The 27,532-nt window shown below is 39.4% G+C and overlaps 1 protein-coding gene across 3 annotated transcripts in view; it reads left to right on the top strand.

The window, feature by feature from the left end:
* The window catches only part of LOC133258052 (ATP-binding cassette sub-family C member 4), a 184,096-nt gene that overhangs the window by 140,666 nt on the left and 15,898 nt on the right, over positions 1-27,532 (top strand). For 2 of the 3 annotated variants that reach the window (XM_061434391.1, XM_061434388.1), the window contains 7 exons: positions 9,322-9,472; positions 10,895-11,014; positions 12,211-12,321; positions 13,273-13,373; positions 14,506-14,697; positions 19,259-19,414; positions 26,389-26,478. In XM_061434391.1, coding sequence (XP_061290375.1) covers positions 9,322-9,472; positions 10,895-11,014; positions 12,211-12,321; positions 13,273-13,373; positions 14,506-14,697; positions 19,259-19,414; positions 26,389-26,478 — 921 coding nt within the window. The remainder of the gene's footprint in view (positions 1-9,321; positions 9,473-10,894; positions 11,015-12,210; positions 12,322-13,272; positions 13,374-14,505; positions 14,698-19,258; positions 19,415-26,388; positions 26,479-27,532) is intronic. The other variant, XM_061434389.1, reaches the window with a different exon arrangement.

The following is a 27,532-nucleotide window of genomic DNA, read 5'->3' as shown; positions in this document are numbered from 1 at the left end:
ACAACGCACTGACTGCAGTTTTATGAAGTGAAAATGCCCCCAAAAAGAAAAAGTGAAGGAGGTGTCCTCAGTCATTTCTTTCCAGAGAGGGGAGCACAGAGGAACAGGCTATTGCATCTGGATATTGAGAACAAAGCCTGAGACTCAGCATAATAGGCTGGGTCACTTGCTTTTATAAAAGCAAAGAGTGGAACTGCCTTTACTTGTCTCGGTACCACTGACCCTTGCATTTCATTGTGTAGAGATGTCAGGGAAAGTGTGTAGAAAGCATTCCAGCCTCTTTCACTGAACAATGACTTTGTCATTTTGAGCTTTTCTGTGGTGTGTTGACCCCTTCCCCCAACCCCTCCCTCAAATCCTGGTTGGACAAAAGAGATTGTTAGTTAGGCAGCCTTGCCCTGTTTGAAAGATCTCTGTTTTACGGACTCTTTAAAAGTAAACTCATTCATTTGAACTGAGTCACAGCATTTTCACGCTTTTAAAATCAACAAAAGCGTTTTAGTTAGGAATTTGCAGGGATCGAATATTCCCTGGAAATGCTAGTCCCAGAGATTTATGCACACTGCAGAGTTAAAGTGGGTTTCCTTGTTAATAGGAGGGAGAATCAATGATATTGGTTACTGGAAATATTTACAAACACTTGACCCTTGGGTTTCTGATATCAAGGTAATATACTTCACATAAGCCCACTCATATGCTCTGTTTACCTTTCTTTTTAACGAAAGATGAGATGGTTGGGTTTTTTCCCAGCATAATAGCACACTAGAAATCAGCCCCGTCAGCGTCAGCCTGGTGACAGTTAATCAGCGGGGACCTTCTCAGGCTGGCAACCAAGTGTTGCTTTTTGTATGTGCCAGCACGTGTGCTCCAGTGATAATGTTTATAGTTTAACAAGAAGCTAATTAAGACCTAAGGAAAAAAATAAGGACCCCATTTTTATCAAACCTCCTGGTGGTGTTTAGAGCATAAAATTTTACATTGTAGCATCATTGGATGACGTCCATTCGAAAACTACAGCTGTCATTCACAATACTTTTCTCTCCTTGCCATCTTTATATTTAGAAATGATCAAACATCAAATAACTTACTCATGTTGAGGGCCATGTGCTGTTTGTTTGTTTTTTTTTTAATTATTTTTGTTTGAACTGGTTCTTCATTGCTATGCACGGGCTTTCTTTAGGCCCATCGAGCAGAGTCTGCTCTTTAGTTGGGATGCGCAGGTTTATCATGCTGTAGAGCACTCGGGCTTCAGTAGTTGTGGCACTTGGACTTAGTTGCTCCTTAGCATGTGGTATCTTCCCCGACCAGGGATTGAACCCCTGCATTGGCAGGCTGATTCTTATCCACTACACCAGGGAAGTCCTCCATATTCTATTCTTGGGCACATTTCTTCAATTCTGTCTACCAATGAGTTTTCTTAACAAAATGAAGAGCGTGTGTGCTGAAGAACTTCCTTGATTTTTGTTAAAACCCTGTACTTAGCATTTTACGTGTGGATATATTGCTTCAGTCTATTGTGGAACATCATTTATTGTAATGTGTTTATCTTGTGGTGGTTCTCCCCTTGTGAGTTTCAGGATGCATTTGTGTCTTGCAACTCTTGCTTTGGGTCTGTTGTTGATTTAGTCTTCCTTTGATTAGCACATAAACCCAGATTCAGAGTATTCTCCTCACCTCAGAAAATCTCTCCTGGCCCTCTGGAGTAAATGTCCACAGACCAACGGTTGTGATAGATTGCTGTCAGCGTGTGTCAGTTTTCCTGCTTTTGTGCTCCTAAAATAAATGGAGTCAACACAGTACAGGTTTTTCTGCGCTGCCTTCTTTTGCTTAACATGTTTTCAAGATTTTCAAGACCTACCCGTGTTGTGGCATGTTTCAGTGGTTCTTTTCTTTCTTACTCCTTTCTGAGTCATTCTATTGTATGAAGATGCCACAATTTATGTATCCATTCTCTAGTTGATGGACATTTGTGTTGTTCGTAGCTTTTAGCAGGGAAACTTCTCTAAGAAGTGTTTATATGGCCATAGGTTATCATTCCTCTCCATCGAATGCGTATGTACGGGTGGAATTGCTCAGTCATAAGGTAAGCATTTGTTAACTTAAAATTACCATAAAACTTTTCAAGATTGTTGCACCATCTTACACACCCGCCAGCAATATATGGGAGTTCTGGTTGTTCCACACCTTTGCAATTTTTGCAACACATAATATTATCAGGCTTTGTGTCTAGTCTTTTTGTGGATGACTACTCTCATTGTGGTATCAATTTGCATTTTCCTGATGATTAATGATAGAGTTCTTTTTCATGCATGCTTACTGGTCATTTTTTCCTCCAGTTATGCTAGCCACATTTATTTACAACACCATTATGGATTGAATTGGCACCTGACTCAAAATCATTTGACTCTATGTAGTCAAGTCTGAGTTTGTATACTTTATTTATTTGGCATATTTTATTTTGTTCCACTGATTTGTTTATCCTTCTACTGATACCTCGGTCTTAGTTATCGTATGTATAATGGTTTAATTCCTCTAATTCATTACGTCTTCAAGATTATTTTGATCATTCTAGATCACTTACGTTTCTGTATAAATTTTAGAAACCTTTTAATTTGTTTTCAAAGAAAGCCTTCTGGAATTTTGATTAATATTTCCTTTTATCTATAGATCAGTTTGAGGAGTGTCTGAGGTCAGTTATATATTTGACTTACTGAGGTCATCTTTAATTTTAGAAGTGTTTTTTAGTTTTTATAAAAGTCTTATCATGCTTTGATTGACTTCATTCCTGAATATTTGATGTCTTTCAATTGTATTTATGGAATTGTTTTTAAGATCCACTTAAATTGTTTAAAGATCCACTTTCTTGTTGCTAATATATAGAAATATAATGATTTGTTTGTGAATCTACTTTCCATTTCTTGGACTTGATTTTTCTTTTTTAATTATATAGAATTTTCTATATCCACAATCATGTCAGTTTTCTTTCTTCACTTAGAATATTTATTAGTTTTATTTCCTTGTTGTGGCAGAGGTTTGAGTAAAATGTTGAAAAGAGTGATAAATTCTTGTACTATTAAGGCAAAACTGTTTCAATATTTTTCCATCAAGAATGATGTTAACTACAGTTTTTTAGGTAGACTGAATATTTCCGTTAATTTCTAAATTCCTGATAATTTTACTGTTTTTAAAAATCAAGACTAGGTCTTGAAATTTGGCCAATATTTTTTCTACATTTGTTGAGATAATCATATGATTATTCACCATTAGTCTTTAAATGTGATAAATTATACCAAGTGATATTTGCAGGTTAAATTAACCTTATATTGCTTAAATAAACTACAGCTGGTCATAATGTGTAACGTATTTTTTTCTGTACATATCACTGTATGCAATTTGTTAGTATTTTGTCAAGAATATTTTCATTTCTTCATGAATTATATTGGTTTATACTTTTCTTGGAATGTTTTGCCAGTTTTTGGCATCAAAGGTATGCAGACCTCATAAAAATACATGAGAAATGTATCTTTTTGTTAATGTATTTTCTTTTTTTCAATTTTTGCCTTACCTCAAGCTTGTGGGAATCTCAGTTCCCTGACCCAGGATTGAACCCCAGGCCGTGGCAGTGAAAGCTTGGAATCCTAACCACCAAGCTACCAGGGTCAGTTTATGTGTCGGTTTGGCCAGGCAGCATTCCACAGTTACTCAGTCAAAAAGTAGTCAAGCTGTTACTGTGTAGATATTTTGTAAAAATGATTAAAGTGCATAATCAGTTCACTTAAGTAAGGAATCCTATCTTAGATAGTCTTGGTGGGCCTAATTCAGTCTGTTGAAAGGGCTTAAGAGCTAAGGTTTCTGTGAATAGAAAGAAATTCTGCCTATGTGAACAGTATTGGCTCCTGCCCAAAAGTTCCAGGCTATCGCTTGTAACAGCCAGCCCTGTGGGTTTCTGACTTACCTAGCCAAGTTTGATTGTGAAATATTACTTTTTTGTGTTGTTAGATTCAGTTTATTGGTGTGTCCCTTAGTGTTAAGACAGTTTGGATTATGATTTTTGTTTCTTTTAATGTTTTTGGTTTTTATATTATGATAATGTTGGACTCAAATTCCCTGGATGAATTTGGTAAAACTTTCTTCACAAGCTACTCGTGAAGCTCTCTGGGCCTAACGTCTTTTTGTGTGTGGAGCGGGGGAAATACACAGCATCTAAGCACAGCCTTAGTTGCGGCCTTCAAATTTTAATATCTGTAGATTTTTATTTTCTTTTATGTCAGAATACTTTAATTTTATTTCAATTTTGAATTAGATGATACTTCCAATGTGTTACTGAACTTCCAAGTATTTGATGATACAGTAGTTACCTTTTTGTTACTGATTTCTTATTAAATACACTTAGGTCAGAATATATTCTGTACTCTTTCTGTCCATTAAAGTTTGTTGATACTTGCTTTATAGAATAGGATATATAATTGAAAAGAACATCTAATGACTACCTTATCATGTATTTCTTGATTAGGTCATGTTTGTTAATGATGTTTTAAAAATATTTTATATCTCCATTGATTTTTTTTTTTTTAACTTGTTTATCCTATTAGTTTTTGAGGTAGGTAAGTTTAAATCTCCTATGGGTATGGCATTGTGTATTTCTACTAAGCTTTGTCAGATTTTGCCTTATACACTATTTAGCTATGTTATTAGGTGCATATAAATTTGGGTTTAGAAAAAAATCTATTGGATAAAATTGGCCCTTTATAATTTTTTAAAATTTATTTATATTTTAATTGAAGGAGAATTGCTTTACAAAATTTTGTTGTTTTGACCCTTTATTCTTATGAAATGTGTTCCTTTATTTCTAAAGCAGTCCATCCTAACTTCAAGTTAGATACTCCAGCTTTCTTTTATTTAATTTTTTTATGAGGTACCTTGTTCAACATTTTATTTCCGCTTTTATGTGGATTATTTTTAAGGTGTGCCTTTTAATTTTTTAGTTATCTTATTTATTTTAAATAAATTTATTTTTTAATTGAAGGATAATTGCTTTACAGAATTTTGTTTTCTGTCAAACCTCACATGAATCAGCCATAGATATACATGTATCCCTTCCCTTTTGAACCTTCCTCCCCTCTCCTGCCCCATCCCACCCCTCTAGGTTGATACAGAGTCCCTGTTTGAGTTCCCTGAGACACAGCAAATTCCCGTTGTCTGTCTGTTTCACATATGGTAATGTAAGTTTCCATGTTACTTTCTCCATACATCTCACCCTCTCCTTCCCTCTCCCCATGTCCACAAGTCTGTTGTCCATGTCTGTTTCTCCACTGCTACCCTGCAAAAAATTCTTCAGTACCATTTTTCTAGATTCCATATATATATGTTTGTATATGATATTTATCTTTCTCTTTATGACTTACTTCACTCAGTATAATAGGCTCTAGGTTTTTCCACCTCATTAGAACTGACTCAGATTTTTGAATTATTTCATTTTTAGCTGTGCTGAGTCTTCATTGCTGTGCTGGCTTTTGTCTGGTTGCGATGAGCAGGGGCTACTCTGTTAATTGCCGTGCACAGGCTTCCTGTTGTCGTGGTTTTTCTTTTTGTGGAGCTCAGGCTTCAGGGCATATGGGCATGCAGTTGTGTTAAGGTGGCCCTTTTTAAAATAGCAAATAGATGGACTCTGTGTCTTGAATTTCATAATGAGCTCAGACCCTGAGAAAGGTTAGACAGGAAGTATTGATCATTGAGATTTGCTGAACACAAAGGAAGGGAAAAGTGCACTATGTTTTCCTAATGGTTTCTGTTGTGTTGGGTCAGGAACTGTAAACCAAATCTCACCATTTACTCTTCAGTGGAGCAAAGTGTGACTCAGGATTAAGGGCTAACTGAAGAATTACACAGGTTTCGCAGCCAGGGTGGATGCCTCAGAAAAGATCTGAGGCAGTCAAATTAGGGATGAAAGGGATGGGTAATGAATCCTAAGGACAGCACACGTTTAGAAAACTTAATTCATACTAGAGTGTGTATGGATCTCATCATACAGATAAGACACACTAACTTTCCATCATTTTCTGATTTAACAGAATTAATTGGGTTAGGTGAGGTGAAGAGAAACAGGTGATAAACGAAGGGTCTGGAACCAAACCAGAGCTGGTCTCTAAACTCCCGTGAGCATTCAAGATACCATCTTTGCTTAACACCTGCAGACTCAATAATATTAACTCTAGGTCAGTATTAGATTTAGGACCTTACACTGAAGAGCTTTCCTTGTTTTTCTCTTTACTAATATTTATCCTGTGTTTGAAGGTTACTGAATATTGATTCATAGAAATTACATTTTATTTCTTAATACTTGGAGAGTTTTGTGTAACCTGTTCAAGATTTTAAAACAAGTACCTTGTATTATCCTAGCAGTACAATTGATGAGATAGTCATTTCATTGAAAGGTAATTTTTTTTATCTCACATGTTTCCAGAATAAATAGAATCACTCCTACACCCACATCAGCAGACACCTTACTGATCAAAACTCGGCAGCATTTGTTTCTTTCCCTAAATCAGAAGAAACTTGTGTCAAGAGATGAATCTTGTTTATGGCATTTAAGTCATATCTTCCATATAAATCAGTAGAAGTTTAAGGCAGTCAGGATGATTTGTACTTATTACAACTTCGAACAAAATTCTTAAGAGTCTGACAGGAAAATTCAAAGGTTTGAGAGTCTTCTGAGGTGTTAGCAGTCTTATGTCCCTGATTTTATTTTTTAATACTGTACACAGATAATAAAAGTAATGTCTACTTATTACGTGACTTTATGATTAAATACATATTTCACATTGTGCCTAATATGAGCATGAGCGAGAGAGAGTTCAAATAAGCATGGAGTGAGCCAAAAGTATGGATTGCATATTTATTTGCATAAAATAAGAAGAATACATTTTTACTGCTGTTTATAGAAAACATGTTCTTTGGCACAAGCTTCACAAAGACTAGCAGGAATAGAATCCTGTGGAATTAAGTTGAAAGTAAAATGTGGGTAGATACCTAGGAATTCCTACAGGACTGTAAGCAATTTGGAATTTAAATACTAAACAGGCAAACAGGCCCTCATATTTAAAACTGTGTTTGTGAAAGGAATACGTTAAATCTGCAATATTAGAATATAGTGTTAATTGTAGACTTAGAGAATTCCTGCGGAAACTTTAACCCAAATGTATATATTTAACTTATAAAACTTAGTCTCATTTTGTGTTCTTGGGGTTTATGTATTTATGACAATTAAATTGGGTTGTTTTTTAATTTTTTTTTACGCTTATGAAACTTTCCTTATTTAAACAGTATTTATTAAAATATGTAAGTGTTTATTAAACAGTGTTTATTAAAATGTGTAGCATTCAATTTTTTAAGACCTTTTCCTGATCTGTCTGCTTTTTGAGGTGAGCAGGCTCTTATGCCCTAATTAAGTAGTAAACACGGACTGGTCCCTGCATGGAAGAGACCCGTGTAACCCTAAGAAATTCAACAGAAATAGAAAATGCAGATAAATGGGCGAAAATATAATAGGGGATGATATTTAGATCTTAACTTTTTTATTATGAATTTTATGTGTATATGGGATACCATAGCAGGCAGAAATTAAAAGGACAGGCTTGGAGTCAAAATGAATGAATTCTCTGACTTTGAGCAAATTACTAAACCTCACTGAGCTTTTAAAAGAGAAATCTCCTATTCAGATTTGATATGAGAATGAAATTATATAATGCCTGTAAAATACTGGAGAGGTGGCACCCATGGCGAGCCTTATGAATTATCTATTATTGGTAATTTGAGGGTGAGGTAGTCACCACCACTTACTTGGTTGTCAACTTAATCTAGGAAATGGTGGAATTTCTTCAGTGATAGAGAATTTGCTGTGTGCAGTAGGAATAAAGCAGTTATTTTAGTTTTCACATTTTTCGAATGGTTTTTACACAAAGCCATTAACATTTTTTCAGAAAGCATTTCTTTTTCCCTTTCTCTGCCATGTTTGTATACTTAGCTTATTTAGATGCCACTGTGTTTTTGTCAGAAACAGCTGCTGTCCCGAGACGGCATCTGTTCAGAGGTGCTCATCAGATTTCCCTTCCACACGTGGTGGTGACAGGGTCCTCAGTCTTAGTCATCTTGATGTCCTAACCAGGCTGCTTGCTCCAAGAAGGCTGACCTGAGGGAGGACACAGTTGAATTTCCGGGGATTCACAAGTTTGCAAATTCTAGCTTTTTTCCTTACTATCAACTACCAATTCATACTGCATGGAATAGAAAATATCATTCATTTGGATTGATAAGCACACCACTTTTTCCCTTGGTCTCCCAAATGCTTAACATTTTTATAACAGTTAAATATTCACACAAAAGCTGAGTTTTTGCTCAGATTAAGAGTGTTGGAGTGTCTTACCCTTCCTGGTAGTATTTGAGAAGGTTAGCCCCAAGCTCTGTCTGAGATGGCACGATACCTGGGTAATGGATTTTGCTTTCCGGGTGTAGGTTGTCTTTGGCTGCAAAGAAAATAATCACTCCTCATTGTCCATAATGACCATATTCTCTCAGGTGAAAAACTGGATCGAATAATTGTTTGAAATGCACACTTTGAATCTTTAGCATAATGATAGAAAGTTGGCTGTAGGTTTGGGGGAAGATTAAATTTATCACAGTGACTCACGCCCAGACTACCCCTGGCTCTGTGACTTATGCTTTGCATTCGACATCAAGTTGATTTTGCTCTCCATCTACAAAATGAGATAATTATGCTGTTACTCAGTAGGGTTACTGTGATGAATAATGAGTTAATACATGTGATACTTTGAATGTGCAGACCTATGTACAGTCAGCACTCATAAACAGTCACTACAGACAGAAAACCACGAAAGAAGAATTCCAACTTTCAAAGGTCAATATTTGAGTGTTTCTTCCTTTTCTGAACTCAGAATTTGTAACCAACCACTTCTTTATCCCTCCATGTATAGCTGAGGCTTCTGGTTTCCTCATCTGTGATAGGATGACAGCTGACTATCTCATAGTTTGTTTTCTGAGCCTCAGATATTCTCATCTTTTCCAAATGGTACTGCCTGCGCTTTAAGGCTACTTAGTTGATCAAAAGAGCTTATACCTAGAAACTTCGTACTTAGCCCAGTGTTTCACACATGGTAAGTGTACAGTAAACACTACGAGGACCACCTTTTTCTAACATATCCTTTGAGGAAAAGGAGTTTAATCCTAACAAAACAACCCAATAAATTTTATTTTTTAGGAGAATGCTGGATAAACAGGCCCTTGTTTCTATATTTTCTCTTTCAGACATTTCTACAAGTGATTGGTGTGGTGGGCGTGGCAGTGGCAGTGATTCCTTGGATTGCCATACCCCTGGTTCCCCTTGGCATTGTTTTCTTTGTTCTCCGGCGATATTTCTTAGAAACGTCACGAGATGTCAAACGCCTAGAATCTACAAGTGAGTACCGGGGCTCTCAGGTTGGGATGTCAGTGCAGACTGACTTCCATTTATGATAATTAACCAGAACCCTGAAATCCTGCAGATTCCGTTTTGGAATTTCTCACCAAGTCTACATTTGGTAATGGCATATTAGGGGCCTTATGAGTCAGTGTGGCCTGTAAGGCACACAGAGCGGGTAGTGTGTTAATGGCAGCTTTGCATTATAGCACAAGGAGAACGAATGTGAGCACCGTGAGGATAGGGACCGATTTTTGTCTTGCTCATCACATGCTTCCTAACATAGACCAGCCACTCAGGAAAAGGAAATATTGCATCATTTTTCTAAAAAGGAAAATAGTGCATCATGTTAGAAGTAATGATCTTTTTCAGGAGATGCACAGGTAGCAAAGTGATGTCTGATGATATTAATACAACACAGGTTATCACTCGTCCCTGACAGAGGTAACAGGTTACAGTCTACCTATGGAAAAAAACAGCTTACAGCCCTGTTAACAATGGAAATGAGAACCATATGTGGTCCTCACTGCCCGGCAGCCTGCAGCCTGTTCCCTGATGATCAGGATCCTGACCCTGCTGCTTGTGGTCTCTGGGCTCTTTGAAAAGATGGCAGGAAGCAAGTGGCCAGTCATGTGCCACCAGGCCCAAACCCACATGAAATCACTCAAGAGAGAATGACCACTCTGAGGCCATGCCAGATTCTACAAGGGTGATGTGAGTGTCTCATGCCACAGTGACCTCCAAATTCCTCAGGTATTCAGCAGGGCAGTTATAAGAACATCCGTCAGTTTGCCAGAGAAGAAGACGCCTTAATTGCCCGGGTCCTGCGGTCACAAGGGCGGTATAGTGCCAGGTTCTCTGTGACCCTCCCAGAGACTCCTGGTGCAGGGGCAGGGATGATGCTGTGAGACGGCAGACTGTCCGCTCACCTCACTTATCGCACCCTGTCCTCTGCCAGCCCTTAAGTTTCTAATCTTTTGGTGGTGACAGCACAAAGTTCATCAAAATTCAGTGCAGTGAGGACTCTTTATGGAGGATTAGGTTTAAAAATGATAATCAAAAATTAGAGAATTATAACTTCTTACCTGGAGGGATGTCAGGGAAGAATAGGGAGGGAGGCAAGATTGAGGGGGACCTTGATGAATGAGTTAGTACAGAAATGTGTTATCTAAATACAGGTCCAAATTGAATTTGATCAAAGATGACTTTGAAGGGAATCTGTTATATGCGGGTCGTGAAAGTGAAGCTTGGGATGAGGAATTATTTGAGGGTCACAGTAGGTACTTTGCCAGGCAGTTGCCAAGAAGCCCTGGGTGTGCCCCTGGGGAAGATGAATGACCAGCCAAGCTCAGGAAACAGTTGACTTCCTTGCGTGCAGCCTCCCTGACGTTCTCTGTCGTGTGTCTGTCTCTGCTTCCCCAGCTCGGAGCCCGGTGTTTTCCCACTTATCATCTTCTCTCCAGGGACTCTGGACCATCCGGGCATACAAAGCTGAACAGAGGTTTCAGGAACTGTTCGACTCACACCAGGACTTGCACTCAGGTCTGTAGAATTCTGGAAATGATTTCAAAGGATGGGATGTGCTGCCTTCTGAGGCCTGACCTCCCTCTCAGGTGGCCCTGCTGGCCGCACCTCTGTGCCACCCGGTGTTCCCCTCTGTAAACCTGCCTCCCCCAGCCCTTCCTCTCAGAACCCTGTGTGTGCTCCCCTCTTCCCCGGTCACCCCCTGCTTTTCCTCCTCTTACTACCTTGCATTGTCCAACTGTCACCACATCCTATGGCTTTGGCCCTTTAAGAAGGATGTCCACAAACTTATAAAAAAACACACACAGTCTTTGTTGCAGCTACTCAGCTTTGCTATTGTAGCACTAAGGCAGGCAAAAAGAATACGTCAACAAATGGCTGTGACTATCTCCGAATAAAACTTTATTTAAAAAAGCAAGCTGTGTCCATTATTGGCCCACAGGCTGTTAGTTTGCCGACTCTTTTCTGAGCATGCTGTAGTTGGTCATTCGTGTCCGACTCTTTGTGACCCCATGGACTGCAGCACGCCAGGCTTCCCTGTTCTCCACTGTCTCCAGGAGTTTGCTCAAACTCATGTCCATTAAGTCGGTGATGCTATCTAAACATCTCATCCTTTCAGAGCATTAAGGAAAATAATTTCTCCATTATCAGATATGGCATCCAGAATTTCCTCTACATTAAAAAAATCCTGGTCCAACTGATGAAATGACATTTGGAAGTCCACATGCAGATACTGTTATCTGATGGTCCTTCAAATACTGGCTCCTAAGAATTAACACAATGTGGGGCCCTGTAGTAAGTGCAGGCAGTGCTGGAAACAGTGCCAGGTATCCTGTGCCAGCATAGACTTGGGAACAGTCAACTTTATGAGAGGATAAGCTTCACGTGGAGCCCAGTACCACAAGACACACGATGATGAGACCATTTTTGTATGTTAATCATTAGGATCATATTTCTGTTTATAACCTGTGGCTTGAAGTTTCCAGTGTCTGCTTCCCACAAGGCTCCTGGAGTGATTCCTATGTTCCCATACACTGTCATGTCAGAACCTAGCTTTTTGCAATCCTCAAGGTGCTTGAGCCTATAACTTTGCTGTCCTAACTTGTGTAAAAATCTTCTGTGGTTCACCTGTGCAGAAGACCCCATCCCAAATCAAAGCAGCCTACGTGATATCTCTGCTTATTCATTCTGCTTATTTCTGTCCTCAAATCCAGAGGCTTGGTTCTTGTTTCTGACGACGTCCCGATGGTTCGCTGTGCGTCTGGATGCCATCTGTGCTGTGTTTGTCATTGTTGTTGCCTTTGGGTCCCTGATTCTGGCAAAAAGTAAGTGCATCACTGTAGTTTGATTACCGTTACAGCTTCATTTGCAGTTATTAATTTACCTTATTGCCCCTTTGTCTAGTATACAGTTTCGTTCTAATGAATTGTGTTAAAGTGTTTGCACCATGTGATTCTGCAGTGTGGCCCCTGTAGAGGAGTCATTTGTGTCTTGATGAGGCTTTTGGTGAGACTTCTTGATGTGTTCTTTGGTCCCTTTAATCTGTCTTCAGTGGGATGAATTCAGCCTAGCAACTGACCTTCTGAACATGACTGATAGCATTTTAGGTTGGGAGGAGAGAAACAAGTTTGCTGTTAAGCTTTTTGTCCAGCTTGTGGCTTTAGGACTGCTCGGATCTCTTGGTTATAGATGCCTGGTGTACTGCGGTGAGAAACACTGTCTGTAGGAAAGAACACCATCCTCACTGCTGTGTGGGTACCAGATGAGCGGGTGGTGTTGGTGTGCATGGCATGCATTCACCATCCCTATTGTGAATTACTATTCCATAGTAATAACACTGAATCATTGGGTTTAATAATGGAACAACAAGAGCAGTATTCTAGATTTAAAAGCAGTGGCTCTTAGAACCAATTGACTTGTTTTTCGTGGTTTTCAACTGTGGCTGCGTTGCACGTAAAAAGTGGAATTACATGATGATCCTTGAAACCATAGTGACGAAAGTCTGCATGATGACGTGTTTCTTTCCCTACATTGTAACTGTCAAGAGTATGTCAACCCTGTCAGGATTAATATGCTCTTTTAATAGTTTTCTGTGTTCATAGTGGTTGTTTTATTTCTTCTTCTTCTTTTTTTTTTTTTTTACTTTCATGGTCTCTATCAGTAGTTAGCAAAAGTAACACTATCTGTGTGCCAGTGATCTAGGCACAGTGACAGAAGGAGTCCAGTTCAGGGTTAACAGTGGGACTGAAATGTTTCCTTTCTTCTTCCTCATTTAGCTTTGGACGCTGGTCAGGTTGGCCTGGCGCTATCCTACGCCCTCACACTCATGGGGATGTTCCAGTGGTGCGTCAGGCAAAGTGCTGAAGTTGAAAATATGGTGATGTTACCTTTTAGCCTTTTCCTTAAATGACATAAAGGCAATTATTATGTAAAAAAAACTCTTAAAACTTTTTTACATCATAGCTAACAGGGTTTGTTAGATCCTTCCAGCATCTGTTTAACATTTATTTAAAATAAAATATATACATCTTTTGTCAGTGTTATGTATGCCACGTCAGCTGGTTTTATATTCATCACAAGCTGTCTTCAAATTTAATCCATGTCTCTGTAGGAGGGAGTTTCTGACATCCTGCAGAAGATACAGCTTATTTCTTAGAGGCTTGTTTACATTTGTTATTTAATAGTTTAAGAATTTAGTATTTTGAGGTTTATTTGTTCAATTAATTTAATTATTCCCCACCATCTCCATTTTAGAATGTCTCCTTGTATGTGTTGAATGCCTGAACTTACCGATGGCCCTTCTTTTGGAAGGTGCTATCAAAGATGTCAAGTTAGGTTTGTGTAGGAGGCCTTGGAGAAGGAAATGGCAACCCACTCCAGTGTTCTTGCCTGGAGAATCCCAGGGACACAGAGCCTGGTGGGCTACCGTCTCTGGGGTCACACAGAGTCGGACACGACTGAAACGACTTAGCAGCAGCAGCAGTCAATATGTAAATTGCTTCCTTTTTTGAATATTTTCATTTTCTCCTAAAGAGAGAAAAATGATGAAACTGAAATTTGTCTGTTTCACTCTCTAATAGAATAGAAAGTAGCTAATTATTAAAATGAGATGTAGTGACCATCCAATTCTATTCATCTACAACAGATGATCCTTCTCTAGCAAAATATTAGTAATGATTTCTGTCCGTACATACTGTTTTCATTGACAAGTATGTCAATGCAAATAAGTTTTAAAAGCTTATATATGAAAATTGGGTCACATAGAGTATTCAATTTCTCTAGGTCATTTAGTCTTGATATAATGTTGAACATGGTAGCCATGATAAATGTGCTACAAGACAATGAAAAGGTTACACATCATCGTAGTACTTCTGTCTTTTGTAGATGCTAAGACCTGAGGTATTGTTAACTATAGAAATGCAGATATAAAGATACAAAAGCAGAAGTTTCATTTATAACCTGATATCCATTACAAAGACCCTCTGTTCCTAACATGTCCTATGTTTCAGATGATTTCAGTAGAAAGGGTGGTCGAGTATACAGATCTGGAAAAGGAAGCGCCCTGGGAATACCAGAAACGCCCACTGCCGTCCTGGCCCCATGAAGGCGTGATCATCTTTGACAACGTGAACTTCTCATACAGCCTAGATGGGCCTCTGGTATTGAAGCACTTGACAGCACTCATTAAATCAAAAGAAAAGGTTTGCTTCAGCCACTTTGTTCTGTAATAGTTTCCCTGTGAACATTTAGCCCTGCATCTGCTATTGGCTTCCTGAGCGGTGTGTCGGGGGGAAGTCTTTTCATCCTATGTGCGTGAAGATTCGATCGGTCTGTCGGTGGGAACCAGGGCAGGCTCTTGGAAAAGAGACTTAGTGAGAGTCGACAAGGTGGTAGGAACCTCTTCCCTGCCTACCTCGTGCCCCACCTCCCCTCTAGCTTCAGGTTCTGATGTTCACATACTCTCAGCACTCGGGTCGTTTGTAGGCTCTCCCGAAGCTTGCTGTCCTCCCGGCTCCCACTGCACATGCTGCCCTCCTCCTCAGAGACCCTTCCCCTCGGCACCTGCCCGATGAACGGCTCCTCATTTTCTGAGCTGACTCTAGCGCATCTGCTTCTGCAAGACTTCTTCCTCAGTGTCTTATGTCTAAAGAAAGTGACAGGCGAATGGATAAACAAATGTGGTCTATCCTCACAGTGAAACATTCAGCCTGAAAAAGGAAGAAAATCCCCATCTCAGGACATCAGGTTAAATGATAATATGGCAGACACAAAAGACACCAGTACTGTGGGATTCCACTTACTTGGGATTTCCTAGAGTACTCAGATCCATACAGAAAGAAAATCGGATGGTGGTTGCCATGACCTGAGCGAGGGGGATTGTTGTTGTATAATGCATACAGAGTTTCAGTTTTACCAGGAAAATATTCTGGAGGGGCAACAAAGTGAACGCGCTTAACACTAAACATAAAGATGGCTAAGTTGGTAAGTGTTGCGTTATCTGTACTTTACCACAGTTAATTGATGGCATCTTTGACACACTTTGTAATTTGGGTTCTGTATCTCACAGATCCCTAATGCTTCTTAAAGATCAGAGAGCATCTTATTTTTATCTCTGTTCCCCCACAAAATTGTATTTTTCAGGGCACACAGAGTGTGCTGAGAGACTCCTCGCTGGGAAAGTGAATGAGTAACACATAGCTATGAACAACCAGTAACCAAAACACACACACAGCACAACTGCGTAAATAACCTATTACCTACCGTGTTAAATACTTGGTATTTAACTGCTCTTTAAAACTCTTCCCACCACAGACCCATCTAGTGGACGGGAGCTGTAATTTAAAGAATGATACCCTTGTGACGCGAAAGAGTATTCAATTTAACGCCCAAATGATATGCACGGAGAAGCTTCAGTTAGTCACACAGGAAAAGCTGGCTCCTAGGTTGGGAAGGAAGTGAGGTTTGCTTGCTCGCAGACATTGTGTCCACCATATTTCCTGTTGTATACATATTTTCTGTTAATTTACCCATCTTAAGTTCCCCCAAATGCCATAAAATATGAATTATCTAAGAAACTGCAATACAACTACATGCATTCTTCCATCTTAAAATCCCCGAGTCATAGGTCTATCCGAGCTTCTAAAATGTATGTAGGCAAAGTGAGTCTGGAGAGTGAATTAAAAACTGCAATAATGTGACTTTTGATCTGTGTCTCAGTCCATTGTCAGTGTCACTGTTAGCGTCATTTCTGTGTTTGGAGATGACACTCGGGCAGTGTGCTCATGAAGTCCTTTCACTCTACCTGTGTGCATCCCAGGTTTCCCCGCCTGCTCACCTGGCCCAGCCCCCATCACTCCAGGACGCCCCTTTCGTGCTGGATTTGATTGAGAGCTGGGACTGGGGGGGATGTGGGAATGAGCCAGCCCAGCACAACTGGGGCTTTAATTCTCTTTCTCTCATTTTCTTTGCTGCCCCGATTCCCAGAAGTAAATGGGAAAAATTAATAAAAATTAATTATGCTGGTTTCTAATTCATAGAAGAAATAGCAAGTAAAAATAAAGAACCAAAATGAGGTAAATAGCACCGAGGACTTCCTGAGTAGATTCTGAACACGGGCTGCATTTTTCATTTAGATGATTTTGTGGTTGATTTGATCATTTTAGAAAGTACTGGGCCATTTTAAAGCGTTTTCCAGCTCTAGAGGTAGATTGATTTTGGTTTGTTATTTTTTTCTCGCTCGGAGCTATTACTTGGATAATACATTTTTACAGATGCTTACTAGACCTTGCTATAATGTGCAAAAATATTAGTTTCCTACCTTTCTCCTTTTTACATAATATATCCTCAGCAAACCCTCCCCTCACTCCCAGATTGTCCCAGCTTCCTAATTCCTTGCAACTCAGACTGTGTTGCCAGGGCCAGCAGCACCTACAACACCTGGGAGCCTCTCAGAAATGCAGAGTCTCAGGCCCAAAGAGACCTCTTTTCTCAGCATTGCATTTGAGCAAGACCTCTGTAAAGATTTTCTCTGAATGTCTTTGGTTTCAGGAATGTAAATTTCAGTGACACTGGTGGCACTCTCCATGGGCAATTCGTAAAACCTGTTGGTGACCTGGGAAAGACTTTCAGATGATAGTTTTGATGAGTGAACGGTAGAGATAGCCTGGTCTGGGTTTTATTTGAGTTGTTCTTTTCTTGCCTCTCCTCACTAGAGTGTTGAAGTTGCATTCCTATGGCCCTGTGCAGCCCTCAGTGTCCCTGCCACATCTTGGCCATTTACCCAAAGTCTACAAATATCCCAGTTTACACAGATGCATCAGTTTCAGTATAGCTGATAGATATTAATAGCATGGGCTTCCCTGGTGACTCAGTAAAGAACCTGCCTGCAACGCAGGAGACCCAGGTTCAATTCCTGGGTTGGGAAAATCCCCTGGAGAAAGAAATGGCAACCCACTCTGGTATTCTTGCCTGGAGAATCCCATGGTCAGAGGAGTCTGGCAGGCTGCAGCCCATGAGGTCACAAGAGGCGAACACAGCTTAGTGACTAAACCACCACCAATATGAGTAGCATAGTAGTCAAGTAGTCAAAATCACTCAGTTGTGTCCGACTCTTGCGACCCTAGGACCTGCCTAGATGCAGAAAGTGTCCCATCTATATTATATAACTCGGGATTTATCATATCGTACAAAATAGGTACAAAGAAAAGCCACTTTTCTTTCTGTTAATGTGTCTAAAGTTAAATTTTTGAAATTGAATTATTGTCTTTACAGACTTAAAGTTTGAAACTTTGGAAGTATTTAATGAGAAACTAAGTCAAGTTACCATAGTATAATCAGTGCTCAGAGTGGTTTGGTTCTTCCCTGTTTTTAAAATTTCTTTACAAGTGAGTGAAAAGCACGTCCCCCTCTATGTGAGTGCGAGCTTGGTGGTGAGGGAGATGATGATGAAGACAAAACACAAACGTCAATAAAGCCAACTTCAGAAGCCCGCAGAGGGGGCACTGCTGGTCACAAGTTGCCAGTGCTGGCTATGCCCTCTGGGCTTGGCTAATATCGTGGACTTCCCAGGTGGCGCTAGTTGTAAAGAATCCACCTGTCAGTGATAGAAATGAAGAGATGCTGATTTGATCCCTGAGTTGGGAAGATCCCCTGGAGGAGGAAATGGCAATCCACTCCAGTATTCTTGCCTGGAGAATCCCACGGACAGAGGAGCCTGGCGAGCTACAGAGTGTCAGATACGACTGCAGTGACTTAGCACATGTGAAAGCATATCATATGCCCCACCAGGGAATTTGTAGTCTGCCATCTAATTGGTAAAAAAGATGGATTTCTGCATACATGTTTGAATTCGGACAACTAACCAGTTTTTACAGTGAAGTTTTACTCCCGATCTGCATTTTACATGCATTATATTGAATCTTTGATCTTATTGTTAATGCACTTAATTTCTCTTTGCTTAGATTTTAATAACTTGGCTGATACTTGACACGTATCTTTCCAAGGTTTAATTATAAGTATTAATTGGTTTGTAAAATGTCTTTTGAAGTCCTGAGATGAAAGGTCCCATATAAATAGAAAGTGTTGTTTGTGTTGTTGTTTTTGTTGACCTCATTATGTGTGTTTTGTCTACCTGGCTACTGCCTTTTAAGACACTGAGACTTGCGTTTTAAATTTTTAAGATGTTTCCTTTCAAGATAAGTCATTAGTAAGGTATTTATTATCTGGAAGTGATTTAGTTTGTCTACGAAAGAATACTTCTATTAACTGAAAGAAATCTTGGAAATCTGAATATTTGTTTGTATGTAAGACTTCTGACTTGACTTGTTGATATATCTGCAAAATTGCTCAAGGTTTAAAATATCTAGACACTATGAATACAACTAATGTAAAAGTTGAATTCTAATGGAACACTTGGAAAGCTTCTGACTTTTTGCTGATAGTGGACTGATTCTGTTCTTCGAACCAGGGGTCTTAACCATGGCACATTTGTCAATGTCTGTCATTTTTGGTTTCCAACCATCTGGCACGTGCTCCTGTCATCAAGTGGGTAGACTCCATGGCTACTGGTCATCCTACAATTCTCAGGACAGCCTCCCTTCCCCAGCAAAGAATTACCTGACCCCGAATCTCAACAGTGCCACAGTTGAGGAACTAGAGAGACTACACTCAGTAGAACTTTTAAAATTCATCTTCAGCAACTAGGGTTTTTCCTAGGTTTGTTGCATATTGTTAATTCTTAATCCCTCCTGGATCTCTTTACAGGTTGGCATTGTGGGAAGAACAGGAGCTGGAAAAAGTTCCCTCATCGCTGCGCTTTTTAGATTGTCGGAGCCTGAAGGTAAAATCTGGATTGATAAGATCTTGACAACTGAAATTGGTCTTCATGATTTAAGGAAGAAAATGTCAATTATACCTCAGGTATGCACATCAGAGCATTTTCACATGTTCTTTTTATACACCATCTAAAGTTTAATTTCTTTTGATTTCTTGTTTTGTAGTTGGATGAAAGTGTTGATTCTTTTTCCCCCGGTAGAGCATATTTTTAAGTACAGGTATTTTCACAGATACTTTCTCAGGTATCAGGTTTTTTTGTGTTGTTAGTTTGTTTCTTGAGTGTGTGTGTGGTTTAATAACTTTTCCTGATAAGATTTCTGGATTTAAGCTTCTTCAGGTACTACTGTTTTGCCCACTGATAAGCACATAATTCTGGGAACACAATTATAAACGGTTTGTTTAACATATGAAAGGTTTCTGTCGGGAAAAACAGGCATCTTAAATGTCTTAATGATGGAATTTTGCTATAGGAAATAAGCTGCGTCTTTAGAGTTGAACGCTTTCTGTGAAAGTGTAGGACTTTGAGAATTACAGTGTATATAGATGGACAGGGCAAAGTTTTAGAAATTAGCCGTTAGTAAATGGTTTTAACCAGGTATGCAGTACAGAATAGTGAGGAAAAGCACAGGGCATGGAATTCCATGTCCTGTCCCTTACAAGGCAGCTAACAGTACCACCTCCTCGAGCTGCTGTGAGGACTAAATAGGTAAGTTCGTGTGGATCGATTCACTTAGGCCCAGTACATGGCTTCTGTGTTGGTGGAACATTGAATTAACCATCTCTTCCTGGTTTCTGATTCTTCCTTTTTTTTGACATCTTAAATATGTATGCTTTTTAAGGAGTGCTTGATTATTTGCATAGTAGACGCTCTTGTCATTCCTTATGTTTCATCCACTTAAAATAATGCAGAGGATGTCTATTGATCAGTTACTGTCCTCCATGTATATAGCCAAGGACAGCATAGACCCTGTGCCTTCATCTTTAATCTGCCCTCTGCTATGATAAACCTGCTGGTTTATTTTTTTATCTTTGGTGTTTTAAAAAAATTCTCTGCAATCAGCTGACCATCAAGGAATGCTGAGAAAAATAGCTACCTTTAAGAGAACCATAGAAAAGAGAGATTAAGAGCCAGGCAAATGTGCTTCCTGGAATGCGGGTATAATAAGCTCTGAAATGTTATTAGGAAGCATATAGAACATGGCACCCAAAGGAAGGAGAACATGGACTTGTGTCTTATGACTGTACAACTGTTGCTCCCTGTCCTCTAAAATACCTGGAATTAGTATAAGTCCTTTTGGAATCAAGATATTCTTTTTAGACCACAATGAAATGCCACCTCATACCTCTAAAGATGTCAACTATTTTTAAGAAAAAAAAAAAAAAGAACCGAGTGTTCACAAGGATGTGCAGAAATTAGAATCCTTGTGCATTGCTGGTGTGTGTGCGTGCTGAGTCACTTCAGTCATGTCCAATTCTGTGCGATGCTATGGACTGCAGCCTGCCAGGCTTCTCTGTCCATGGGATTCTGGACAGGAATACTGGAGTGGGTTGCCATGTCTACCTCCAAGGGATCTTCCCAACCCAGGGATCGAACCTGCATCTCTTAAGTCTCCTGCATTGGCAGGTGGATTCTTACCTGAAGTACTTAGAGCAGTCAGTTCTTGGTGGCTGACTTGGTGATTAATGTAGAAAATAAATGTTTCTAGATTCCCACTTTTAAGTTTTGATTTTACCCATCTCTGAAATGGGGCAAATGAGATTAGTTCTAAGACATAATGGGTGTGTCTGTTAAGTACTTTTATGTCCTTGGATAAAAGGATTCAGAAACATGCCATGTATTACTTTTAATGCTTCTTAATAAGAAAAGGTTGTATGCTTGTGTACATAAAAGAACTCTATAAATAAAGAAATAATGTTAGATGATTCTTGACTCTGCCAATAATGTTTTGGAAGCACATCTGAGCAAAGACTAAACATCCCTTGACATCACCACGTTTTGGTTCTGTTCCATCAGTTTCCACCCTACGTTTGAGCATGCTCTGTGTACACACTCCAGGGACCGTGCTTACAAAACAGTGCTAAGCTTTGTATCCATGTAGATAATGATCACTAACCATTGTAAACACAGAACTTTATTTTTTCACTCTCTATGTCTTTGTTTTTGAGGCGCAATGCTATTTGATAAAAGAGAATGTTTGTGTAAAGTGTCCCAGGAGATTATTCAGGAGGCACCCATGGATAGAGCATAGACTGAGTGTCAACAGGAGCCACCTTTTAATTCCTGCTCTGTCTCATAGGACTGTAGAGCCTTGAGGAAGTCACTTGTCTGGAGGTCCAGCGTCCTGGTCCTTGAACCAGGTCTAGAAACTAATGTGACACAGATTTGTTGTGAGATATGACTAAGGACTTTCCTGCTGCTTCAGTGGCTAAGACTCTGCTCTCAGTGCAGGGGGCTCAGGTTCAGTTCCCGTTCAGGAAACTAGGTGTCACATGCCATAACAAAGACCAGGTGCAGCCAAACAAATAAATTAAGCAAATACTTTTTAAAAATATGTGGGGTTCCCTGGTGGCTCAGATAGTAAAGAATCTTCCAGCAATGTGGGAGACCTGGGTTCAATGCCTGGGTTGGAAAGATCCCCTGGAGAAGGAAATGGCTACCAACCCCAGTACCCTTGCCTGGAGAATTGCATGGACAGAGGAGCCTGATGGTCCATGAGGTCACAGAGAGTTGGACATGACTGAGTGACTAACACTAAAAATGTAACTTAGATTAGAAAATGTTTGTGGCCCATGGCTGATTCTTGGCACCAGTCAGTCAATAGTAATTATACGTATTCTTAAGAATGAAGGCACTGACCTTTCAGGTGTTATTTCTAAAAGACTAACACATTTTGGAAAGGCTTTGCTCTTTCTTTTCATGTTTTTGTAGTCCTTGGTGATTTGCATTACTTTTATTGCTTATAATGTAAACCACATTGTTTATAGAAATTTAAAGAGCGAAGCAAAATTAAAAAGCAACGCAGTAGAGTTTTAGTGAAAAGCCTAACTGAAAAATCTATGAAATGTCTTTTCTCCAAGGAGCAAGAGGAAAGAATATCACTTTTTCTCTTAGTTATTGGCTCCCCTCCCACCAGGTTCTTTCCTGACGATCACCCTGTACCCCAGTCATACTTTTCAGTCTCCCACGAAGACCTCTGGCATTTTTCTCAATGCTTTCAACATTCTTGACAGCTGTCTTGCTGTCCTTGAAGACATGACTTCTGTCTCTTATTTCTATTGCTCTAGTTTTTATTGCAGCCCCTGACAAGTTACACAGTATTAATAATAATTCCTAACACTTGTGGACTTCTTAACACACGTTGGCCTCTTTCCTACCCTCTCCTCCTTAATCCTCATAATTCTCTTGTTTTCCTTATCTGACAGATTTGATAACTGAGGCACTATGAGCTTAACCCACTTAGCAAGTAAGCAGCAGAGCCTGAATTTCGTATGTATTTTATGGTGATTCCCAATTCCAGAGCCTGAGCAGCTGATCACCCTGTGAGGACTTCAATACCCTGTTGACTGTCATCCACAGTAGAACTGCTTTGTATCATGATTTCATGTCCACACACACACACACACACAAATTTAAAAGAACATTATTACCCTATATGCTGCTTTTCACTCTCCATTCTTCTAATTAGCTTTCCTCTTTTTTTAAATGGATTTTAAAACCATCTAGGATATCCATTCTGTTCCAGCTAATATAAAAGAGAAAATGACAGTCACAAGGCACAAAATTGACTTTCTGATCCGTTGACTGAGCTTGCAGTTGGATAGATCCTGCCCCTCCCTGTCCCCTGTTGGGCTGGGCTCCTGGTCAGTGTTAATCACTGTTGTTCCAGCTTCGCACATCAGCCTTGCACCGTTAGCCCCTTTTGCCAGTAAGGAAACTTGGGTCTTGGGAAGAATAATAAGTTATCCCGAGTCTAATCGCTAATACGAGCCTCTTTGGATGGTTCTTTGTACCTACAGAAAATGGCACAAGGAAATTTATGGCACAAGGAAATGTTTTCTGTTGAAGAGGGATTCCATGTCAATTCAGTGTTTATGATTGTAGCCCAGAGGTCAGCACAGATCAGCAGCCGTCATCTTAATTATGATTAGATTCATTTCCTATATTTAATAGTTTTTCTCTCTATCAAAGCAAAAGCTTGGTATTTTCTAAACAGCCCCCTCTGCTCTTTTGGTATTTCTGTTCCTTGCGTTTTCTTCAGTAAAGTTGAAGAAGGTTAACCAGAGCTATCTCTTTGACTTCTCCATGGTTTTCTGGTTTTCTTTCCCTTTTTATCTTGTTGAGAATTAAACTGAAAGAGAAGAGTAGGATATGTTGTTACTAGTAAAGAAATACAACTGGATTCTAGCCTAAAGTAGTCACCCTTTGTTCCTGACACTGAAGTCTTCTTCTTGGAACTGCTCCCTGGAGCTCCTGAAAGAGGACTTTACATGACTTAAATTCTTCTGTCTTTGTTGGCAAACAATGTCCTTTTCTTCTGAATATGGATGATGATTAATTCATTCAGAGGCTCCAGGATCTAAAAAAAAAAAGATGAGGGTACCAAAATTTAAAGTGACTTCAGGTGCTTCTCTTATTCTTGAAACAGGGAGATGAGTTTCCACTTATGAAAAGTCCTCAGATTAGAAAAGAGAACAGAGCTTTAGGACACCATTAAACAGCAGCACTAGATACTTTTTTTAAAAAATTAAATCATAGTTGATTTATGAAGCTTCCCTGGTGGCTCAGTGGTAAAGAATCCGCCTGCCAATGTAGGAGATGCGGGTTCAATCGCTAGGTTGCAAAGATCCCCGGGAGGGGGAGGTGTCAACCCACTCCAGTATTCTTGCCTAGAGAGTTCCATGGACAGGGTAGCCTGGCAAGTTTACAGTCTGTGAGGTCGTGAAAGAGTCAGACACGATTTAGTGATTAAACCACAACAATTGTTAATTTACAGTGTTGTGTTAATTTCTTAGTAGTAGCTACTCATGATAGTCTTAGTTTGGGACTGAAATGATTGTGCTTTATTTGTCTTGTTTGTTCCCGTTTGTACACTTTTTGTCTTGGTCCTGGGTCATTTTAAGCATTAGAAGTTTAGTAGGTAGGGTTTCTTTGTAGGATTGTTATCCTACAAAGATAACAATCTTTTCTTCCAGCAGCCTATACTAAGACTGCCATTTTTTAGTCTTTCTGTTGTGTCAAGGGTATCACTAAACTAAATGGTGTGATTCAGCGTGGCCATTTTTGGGTCACACACCTAATATGAACTCGTGTCATATTCATAACGAAGGAAAAAGTTACTGTTGAATATGGCACACAAAGGATTACATCTGACTTTAAACCTTGATGAAAAACAGATTGGAAACCGATGCTTCATTTAAAATACTACGTTGTACAAGAGTGTTTGTTCTTCAACTGTACTGTACTGTGCCAGCTACTTTTTATTAAGTGAGGTTTAATTCTGTGCCTTCAGAAAAGATTCTTAGCCTAATAAATTTAGTGTATATTTTCATGAAGCTTGTAGGTCCTACCATAAATCTCTGCACTGAAGTCTTCTGCCTGCAGAATAGTTTTACAACACTTATTTATATGATTATTAACTCTGTTGGTTATAAGTGGGTACTTTAATAATAATATCTGTCAGAAATGATCATTAATCTGACCATTGTCTGCCCTCGGAGTATGTGTCTACTGTGAGCACTTTTGTTACCTTTTGAAGATAATACAATGGTTTCGTATTTGGCAAGTGGATGAAAGTAGAGTGAGTAGAAACCAAAATAATCACCACACATAAAATACATTGACATATTTAAGCAGACACTGTTCACAAATTGCCTGTTGTCTTTATAGCTTCAATCAGTTAGTGCTCTAGCACATCATTCTTTTCATTCCACAAGTTTTGATTGAAATTTTACTGATTTTGAAATATGTTTTTGACATGTCATAGCAAACAGAAATATTCTTAGGTACAAAGCAATTGTTTCTCCTCCATTGCTGCTAAATAAACAATAGATGCTGCCAACTATATCCTCTGAGAGCAACAATATAGACTTAGGTGAGCACCCTTATAGCATTGTGAGATGTTAATTTCTTTTCCTTTTGTGACAGTCAACAGTGAATTGGTGATAATTAGCAGAATCCCCCTGAAGCCTATAGAGTGTCTGAGGGGTCCATTTAACACTTAGCATAAATCAACTACAGGCCTTGGTCAAGGGTTCAGAAGTGAAGGATCCTTCTTTCTGCAAAGAATCTCGTTTTAGTCCCCTAGTATTTGGAGAGACTCATTCACTCCAACAAGATTTCCAAAGAGAAGAAGTTGAAGGAAATGACAATGGAGCGAGGCCCTTATTATGAAATCTGTGATTGAACTTCAAATGGGGTCCCGGTTCCTTTTCTCTGGAACCACCCAAACACCATTCCCAAACATGTTGATCCTGTGGAACCTTTTATTGCTCAAGGAAGGAAGGAAGGTCTATCTTTTTTTTAAAAATAGTATTTATTTAGTCTATTTGGCTGTGCACTTGCTTTGTTGCAGCACATAGGATCCTTAGTTGCAGCAGGTGAGACTCTAGTACCCTGACCAGGGACTGAACCCTGGCCCCCTGCATTGGGAGCACTGAGTCTTGGCCACTGGACCACTAGACACATCCAAAAAGTCTTGCCTTTCAAAACCAATTTATTCCATAGATTAGCTTAAGTTATGACTCTAGAGTATAATATGAAAAGCAGATCACTTCATCAAAACAAACACCTCTTGGGACTGCCCTGGTGGGCCCAGCTTAAGAATCTGCCTTATAATTCAGGGGATGTGGTTTCGATCTGCAGTTTAGCACCTAGGATCCCATATGGCGTGGAGCAGCTAAGCCCTCATGCCACGTGACACAGCGAAGGTCCCGTTACCTTCTTATTAATGATTGTAATGAATGTTGGGTAATTTTTGAATTTAAGTTATTTTCTGTAAGCATTTGTGTAAGACAAATGTAGTTTACTGAAATAACATTTCCTATTTTGGGGTATATAGGAACCTGTTTTATTCACTGGAACAATGAGGAAGAATCTGGACCCCTTCAATGAGCATTCAGATGAGGAACTGTGGAATGCCTTAGAAGAGGTAATTTATGTAGTGTAATTAACATGTTAACATCAGTTCCTGTGTGTGTACCTTTGTAGCATTGCAGGTAATTAATGGGAGCCTATCAGTTTAACAGGCTTTGTTTACCTCCTAGAAGAATGTTGATGACATCGGTGCACTTAAAATATGTGTACTGATGATAATGAAAACCAGCAGTATAATGCCTCACATTTTTTGACTTTTTCCCTAGAACCCAAAGCAACTAGATAACATGGTTTTGTCCTTAGCAGAGCACTGAACTAGAAGTTAACATTAAGGGTTCAAATTCTACTAGTGACCTAGTGAATTAATATCCTAACTACCCTGCAGTATGGTACTGGAGATCAGTGGAGAAATAACTCCGGAAAGAATGAAGAGACTGAGCCGAAGCAAAAATAGCACCCAGTTGTGGATATGACTGGTGATAGAAGCAGGGTCCAATGCTATAAAGAGCAATATTGCATAGGAACCTGGAATGTTAGGTCCATGAATCAAGGCAAATTGGAAGTGGTCAAACAGGAGATGGCAAGAGTGAACGTCAACGTTTTAGGAATCAGTGAACTAAAATGGATTGGAATGGGTAAATTTAACCCTGATGACCATTATATCTACTACTGTGGGCAAGAATCTCTTAGAAGAAATGGAGTAGCCATGATAGTCAACCAAAGAGTCCAAAATGCAGTACTTGGATGCAATCTTAAAAATGACAGAATGATCTCTCTTCATCTCCAAGGCAAACCATTCAATATCACAGCAATCCAAATCTATGCCCTGACCTGTAATACTGAAGAAGCTGAACGGTTCTATGAAGACCTACATGGCCTTCTAGAACTAATATCCAAAAAAGATGTCCTTTTCATTATAGGGGACTGGAATGCAAATGTAGAAAGTCAAGAAACACCTGGAGTAGCAGGCTAATTTAGCCTTGGAGGACAGAATGAAGTAAGGTAAAGGCTAATAGAGTTTTGCCATGAGAACACTCTGGTCATAGCAAACACCCTCTTTGACAACACAAGAGAAGATTATACACATGGACATCACCAGATGGCCAACA

This window comes from Bos javanicus, chromosome 12, assembly GCF_032452875.1.
Source record: "Bos javanicus breed banteng chromosome 12, ARS-OSU_banteng_1.0, whole genome shotgun sequence".
In the NCBI taxonomy this organism is placed as follows: Eukaryota; Metazoa; Chordata; class Mammalia; order Artiodactyla; family Bovidae; genus Bos; species Bos javanicus.
The sequence above is the reverse complement of the archived record's forward strand: the minus strand, read 5'-3'. Positions and strand labels throughout refer to the sequence as shown.